The sequence below is a fragment of the Oxyura jamaicensis genome, chromosome 19 (genome assembly GCF_011077185.1).
Source record: "Oxyura jamaicensis isolate SHBP4307 breed ruddy duck chromosome 19, BPBGC_Ojam_1.0, whole genome shotgun sequence".
In the NCBI taxonomy this organism is placed as follows: domain Eukaryota; kingdom Metazoa; phylum Chordata; class Aves; order Anseriformes; family Anatidae; genus Oxyura; species Oxyura jamaicensis.
The window spans coordinates 6,917,398-6,923,730 of NC_048911.1; the positions used below are offsets into that span (position 1 = coordinate 6,917,398).

Sequence of the window (6,333 nt, forward strand, 5' to 3'; positions counted from 1 at the left end):
TTGTCAGTATTCTGGTATTCTTCTGGTTCAACATACATTATAGCTCATATATAACCTGTATTAATTGTATAGATTGTGCATTTAAAGCTGTTACCGAGTTGTCAGAAGATAAGAGAAAAAAAAAAAAAATAAGGTCATATGTAATATTTTGTTTGTAAGTATCCTTTGTATCATAGCAAAGGAAATGTTAAAAAAAAAAAAAAAATCAACTGTAATAAAGTAATTTTAGTACACGGAGTGTCTGCCTGCGTTCCTTACCCGGTGGGGGGCGGCTACCTGGTGTAGGACCGCTGCCAGGTGAAAGCGGGGGGCTCGGGGAGGGGACCCCCCCACCGGCGGGGCTGCGGCACCCCCGTCCTCCGCTCCTCCGCCCGCAGGAACTCGCCGATGGCCCCGAAATACTCCAGCACGGCCTCGTGGCCCCAGCATCGCCCCGAGCCGCGCTGGGGGAAGCCGCAGTGGCCCCCGCGTGGGGTGAGCAGCAGGAAGAAGTAGGGGCTGCTGCGGAACAGCCCCACGGGCAGCGTGCGGGCGGGGGGCCCGCGGACGGGGTCGTCGGCGCTGCAGACGCACAGCACGGGCACGGCCACCTCGTCGGCATCGCGCAGGGGCTCGTTGCGCTCCCAGTAGGCTTCCCAGCGGCTCTGGGTCCCGCAGAAGAGGGCTTCCTCCAGCTCCCGCAGCGAGCGGCTGCCCAGCAGCTTGGCCACGTCCACCGCCTCGGCCAGGGCGCCCGCGTACCTGCGGGGACGGGGGACGGGGGACGGCACGGGCTGGGGGGCGCTGGGGACGGTGCCGTGGGGGGGATGGGGGTGCGCCCCGCTGACCCTAGGACAGGCTCGGGGTCCCCCCCTCCCTGCGTGCTGCTGCGGGGTGGGGGTGTCCCTGCAGCATCCCGGCGCCACCCCAGGAGCCATGGCAACGGGAGGGAGCCGGAACCGTTGCCGTGACAGCACCGGGTGCAAGGGGTAGGGGGAGATGGGGAGGGGGGGCCCGACCCCCCCCCGCTGCCACCAGGCCATCAGGAGTGTCCCCATTTTAAACCCCCAAATCCCCAGCCTGCATTATACACAGCCTGGCGGCCCCCACCCAGGCTCTGCAGAGGCTTAGCGCTGCCATGTTTTGTTTATTTTCCCCTCCCCAGTCATTTTGGGGGTTGAATGATTATTTTTGTAATTATTTATTTATTTTGCCCCTCATTCCCTCCCCCTGTTAAGCCCCTTTTTCCCCCACAGCCCCCAGCACCACCCCCGGAGGTGACGCTTGCTCAAGGCCCCCGGCACCCAGCCCACGCTGGCACTTGGGTGACACGGGGTAACAGGGACACGGGGGACGGGGGGGGGCTGCAGCCACAGGTGGGTGGCCAGGGCCCCCCCACCCCACAGGGGAGCCCCCCAGGGTGCTGGGGGCAAGCAGCGCTGTGCCTGGCCCCGCTCAGCACCCCGTGCTCTAGTGCTGGGGGGGGGGGGGGGGGGGTTAAAAAACCCCCCCGGGGGGGGGGGGGGGGGCCGGGGGGGGGGGGGGGGGGGGGACGTTTCCCTGCGGGGAGCTCCCCAGATGGCTGCCACAACCCCGCCGCGCGCTGCTGCTGAGCCCAACCCCGCGGCCGCTGCCAGATCCGGGGGCTGCTGTTCATTAACCCGCGCGTTTTGCTGCCCTCAGCACCTCCGCCTGCGCTGGGACTCCCGGCACAGGGACACCCCCCCCCCGTCCCGTCCCGTCCCCCATCCCCGTCCCCCGCTGACCTGCTGAGTCCCTGCTTGAGGTGCAGCAGCAGCGGCCACTCGTAGAGCCGGGGCAGCGGGGCCTCGAACCAGTCCCGGGCGCGGAAGACGGGCGAGAGGCAGGCGGCGGCGGCCAGGCGGCTGGAGGAGCCGCTCTCGCCCAGGTAGGCCAGCAGCAGCCCCGAGCCCGAGCCCTCGCTGACGGCCAGCAGCGGGGCGGCCGGGTGCCGGCAGCGCACGTAGGCCACGGCCTCGCGCAGGTCCCCGGGGTCCCCGAAGGCTTGGAGCCTGGGGGTGGCCAGGGGGCAGCCGTTGTGTCCCCGCCGGTTGAAGACGACGGGGACGTAGCCGAGCTCCAGCGCCCGGCGGCCCAGCTGCAGGAACCCCCCCGGCACCTTGCCGGCGGCGTTGGGGATGAGCAGCAGCACCGGGCTGGGGGGGCCACCGCTGCCACGCCGACGGCTCCCGGCCCCCCGTGGCCCCACCAGCCAGTCCAGGGCCACCAGGCCTCCGTCGGGGACCTGCAGGTGCTCCCGGACCAGCGCCGGTGCCGGCTGGGGGGGCAGCAGGAGCTGCTGCAGCAGACGGAGACGAGGCCAGCGAGGCCATGGCCAGGGCCCCCCCCTCAACACTGCCGAGCGCCCCAAGCTCCGCTCCAGGTGCTGGGCCAGCGCCGAGGGCTTGCACAGCAGCCGGCAGCACCCCACGCCGTCCTCGGTGAGGATGGGGGTCCCCTCCTCTTCCTCCTCCTCATCCTCCAGCCCTCCAGGCACCTCCAGGCTCCCACCCAGAAGGTGCCAGGCCAGGAGGCCCAGGAAGGTGACCACGGCGGCCACGGCCATCAAGCCCTCCGGGGACAACATGAGGGCCCCGGCCGGCAGCCCCGGTGCTCGGCGGGTGCTTGGAGAGGCGGCGGGGCCCTGCTGGGAAGGCCCAGCCCCGGGGCCGGGCGAGCAGCGGGGGCCGTGCCGGGGACGGCGTGACCGGCCGCCAGCCGGGGCCAAGGGGACTGGGTGAAACGTCAGCGTGGCGCCGGGCTCCCTGCAGCCCTCGCCACGGTGGGGACAGGATAGGGGTCTGTCCCCCCCCCCCCAGCTTTGCCCCAAAGCCCCCCGTGCCGTAGGAGCCGGGGGTCCGTGCAATGCTCACATCTTTATTGATACAAATGTACAAGAACACATCTTACAGTAGGGAGCGCGGCCCCGGCGTGGGGCAGGACGCCCGGGGAGAGAGGGGGGGGCCGCGGGCATCCCGGTCCAGTGTAACGCTGCGGGGGGTGGGGGGGGGGGCCCAGGGGTACCGGCCGCCCGGCGAGGGATGGGGGGGATAGAGGGGACATCGCCGCTGCCGACAGGGGCAGCTCCACACGCTATGTACAGGATAAGTTAGGCTCATGCCCCAGGGGGGGGGCTGCGCGGGGCGGGCAGGGGTCTGTACAGGGGGACGCAGGCACCTACCCCACAGCTGAGCACCAGCTCCGCGGCGGCACCGGGGGGGCGGGGGGAGGATGCAGGGGCTCGCCCCGCACCCTGGCCCTGCAAGGGCTGAGGCCACTTGCACCCCGCGTGCCAAACGCCGCCAGAAAGGAGGGAGGAGGAGACGGGAGGGGGGGGAGGAAGAGAGGAGAGGAGAGGAGAGGCCGGGGAGGTGCAGGAGGGCGCGGGCCGGCGCTCACTGCTTCTTCTCGCGGGTGGTGATGGTGACCAGCTGCTTGGCGGCCTTGGCGATGTCGTAGGCACACTGGATGACCTGCTGCGTCAGGAGCTGGTAGTCCACGGCGGCGCCCGGCTCGGGGGGCACGGTCTTGCGGCACTCGCTCTGCAGCCGGTAGGCGCTGGCGTTGAGCAGCCGCAGCGAGCTCCGCACCGTCTCCAGCGCCGGCTTCTGCGGGGGGGGGGGACAGCGTCAGGGCACGGGGCGGGGGCGACAGGGGGCAAGGGGGGCTCACCCCTACCCCCCTACCTTGGGGAAGAGCGATGCCATCTCCGTCACGGCCGAGTGGATCTTCTCCGAGCAGGGCACGAAGCTGGGGGACAGCAGAGGGGTTGGGGGGGGGGGGAAACACGACAGCTCCTGGCCCCCCAGGGCCGTGGCGCAGCCCCTACCTGTCGTGCTTGGACTCCTGGGCAGCCCGCAGCAGCTCCTGGATGTTCTTGGTGACCTGCTCGGTTTTGAGGATGACGTCCTCGGTGCTGGGCAGCCCGGGATCCAGCTCCCCGTCCAGCGGGTCCAGCTCGTGGGGGAAGTCCTCGTCCTTGCTCAGCTCCACGAAACGCTTCCCCTCCATGCTGCGGGGACCGAAACGCCCGCAGGTCAGCGCCCACCCTGCGTCCCCAGGTCCCCAAAGCAGGGGTGGCAGCGCAGTCCCCAGCCCCGGTGCTCACCCAAGCAGGATCTCGCCCGCCTGGGTGTTGTCGTAGTCGCTGTCGGTGCCGCTGCCGTGCCGGTCCAGCTTGCTCTGTAGGGCAGAGGAGCGGCGTCAAAGCCCTGCCCAGCCCCAATCCCGCACGGGGCCGGGGTCCCCCCACCCCAAATCCACCCCAGTACGTCACCATGTGCCGGGCACCGTCAGGCGGGCAGGAGAGCAGCGGGGAGGACGGGGGAAAGGGCATGGAGGAGGCCGAGGGACCTTTCCGCATCTGGAGGGGGAAGAAAAGGGGGAGACGGCGCTGAACGAGGCGCTCAGGACCCCACGGAGCCGACCCCGGGCACGCGCAGGGGAGGATGAGCAGAGGGGACACGGCCGCCCTGCATGCGGGAACCTCCTTGGGGGGGGGGGGGCCCCGCGGGGCCGGGAAGGGGGGGGGGCACACATCCCAGGAAGACGTGGAGGGCTGGCACTTGGGAGGACGATGGCCACCACGTCCCATGCAGGAGCCGCCCCCGCCGCGGCCCCCTTACCCGGTACACGCTGGCCGGGATGTGCATGGAGTACAGAGCCTCGTCCTCCGCCTCCTGGCGACACACGAAAGGGTCAGGCCCCGCCGCCCCCGGCCCCCCGGGGAAGGAACCCAGCTCTGCAGCACCACCAACCCCTTGGGGTGCCCTCAGCTCCCCCCCAAAGCCCCCAAATCTCCCCGTTCCCCCCCCCTCCGGAGCACTCACGCCGCTGCCGAAGGGCTGCAGCCTGGTCACCAGCTCCTCCACCGGCTGCCCAAAAGGTTTCAGCGCCGAGCCGGGCTCGTACATGGAGAAGGCCTGGCGGTCCCGGCGGTGCGGGGGGGCCGTGCCGGGGGGGTGCCCGTGCTCCGGGCGCTCGCTGGGGGTCGGGGCCGGGTGCGGGGGTCCCGTCTGCTGCCGGATCTGCGTGTTCTCCGACTGCAGCTTGTGGATCTGCGGCAAGGGGAAGGAAAAATTAGGAGCGGGGGGGGGGGGAGATACGCAGGGATACGGGGGAGTACGATGGGGGTCCCGGCGTCCCCGCGCCCACCTCGCGCTGCAGCCGGCGCAGCTCGTCGCTCAGGCTGTTGTTCACCTTCATCAGCTGCTGCACCTTGGCCTCGGAGGCGGCCAGGGCCTTCTTCACCTCCAGGTACTCCTGCAGCGTGATGGGGCCGTCCGACAGATCCGAGGAGTCCATGCTCTGCGGGGAGAGGGGCTCAGCGCCAGGATGCGACCCCGGCGGGGTGGTGGTGGGGGGGCTGAGCTTCGGGGAGGAGAGGGGGACGGGGGGGGCTCACCCGGGCACGGTTGTTGCGGGAGGCGTTGCGCAGCAGCTCCTGGTCCGTGTCCTCGTCGGAGGCGACGCTGTCGTAGTCGTGCTGGTCGTCCAGGTCGCTCTGGCTGCGCAGGGAGAAGTCGAGGTCGCCCGTGGGGCTCAGCAGGCTCTTCCCTTGCTGCCGGCGCTTGGCCTCCCCGAGGATGTCGATGAGCAGCGTGGCGAACTCCCTGGCGTTGAACCTGGCCAACTTCTGCCGGCCCTGGGAGGTGAAGGAAGCGGGGGGGGGAGGAGAAAAGGGGTGAGGGGGGGGTCCGGGTGTAAGGCTGGGGGGGCTCGAGGGGCCCATCGGGGCTCACCTGGTTGCGGGTGGCCGAGTACTCGGGGTTGACGGGGAGGAAGGGGACGGCGCTGCGCTCCGTCACCAGCGTGCTGTGGTTCTGCGTCGTCAGCCACACTGCGGGCAGGGACACGGCGCCGGGGGGGCCCCGCCCCCACCCCGGGGGGGGCCTGTGCCGGAGGGGGGGGGCCCAGGGGTGCTGTCCCCACCCCGGGCAGGCCGCGGGGCCGGCAGGACGCAGGCGCGGGCTCGGGGCCAGCGTGCTGGGGCTGGGAGCGGAGCCCAGCTGTGCTGACGGAATCGCCTCCCCCGGCCACCCCATCTGCCCGGGGGGGGCTCCCCGCACCCAGGACCCCCAGATCCCTTTGGGGTACAGCCCTGTGGCCCCCCCCCCCCCCCGCCCCGGGGGGGGGGGGGGGGGGGGGGGACAGCACCCACCTCCAGCACCCCCACGTCCCGTCGCGTGGCAGCGGCCCCTTGCGTGGAGGAAACAGGCCCCCGGCCCCGGCCGGAGGAATGAGGAAGGAGGGGCCTGCGGTGCCGGATCGCTCCCCCCCTGCTCCCTGCTCCTCCCCGAGCCGGGACGCCCGCCAGCACCGAGCGGGGGGGGG

General features: G+C 70.9%; 2 protein-coding genes across 2 annotated transcripts; both read right to left on the minus strand.

Moving 5' to 3' along the window:
- On the minus strand, positions 1–2,775 carry ABHD15 (abhydrolase domain containing 15). The gene is made up of 2 exons (XM_035343371.1): positions 1,746–2,775; positions 1–741 (listed from the first exon to the last, which is right to left on the minus strand). Exons 1-2 carry the CDS (start codon positions 2,585–2,587, stop codon positions 273–275), a joined length of 1,311 nt encoding a protein of 436 aa, XP_035199262.1. The 5' UTR covers positions 2,588–2,775; the 3' UTR covers positions 1–272.
- Positions 2,776–2,856: 81 nt separating this feature from the next.
- Positions 2,857–6,329, minus strand: GIT1 (GIT ArfGAP 1; the record flags this gene model as incomplete). Its single annotated transcript, XM_035343435.1, has 11 exons — positions 2,857–3,608; positions 3,687–3,750; positions 3,830–4,012; positions 4,109–4,182; positions 4,277–4,363; positions 4,626–4,679; positions 4,830–5,057; positions 5,155–5,307; positions 5,405–5,644; positions 5,742–5,839; positions 6,161–6,329. Coding segments are annotated over 11 exons (1,563 nt in total), but the record flags the coding sequence as incomplete, so codon positions are not given.
- Between the last annotated feature and the right edge of the window lie 4 nt (positions 6,330–6,333).

Excerpts from the sequence above, each read along its gene's own strand:
- ABHD15 (XM_035343371.1), bottom strand. The coding sequence starts at position 2,587 with ATGTTGTCCCCGGAGGGCTTGATGGCCGTGGCCGCCGTGGTCACCTTC. Across the intron at positions 742-1,745 it reads CTCAAGCAGGGACTCAGCAG|GTACGCGGGCGCCCTGGCCG; the intron begins GTCAGCGGGGGA and ends CCGTCCCCGCAG.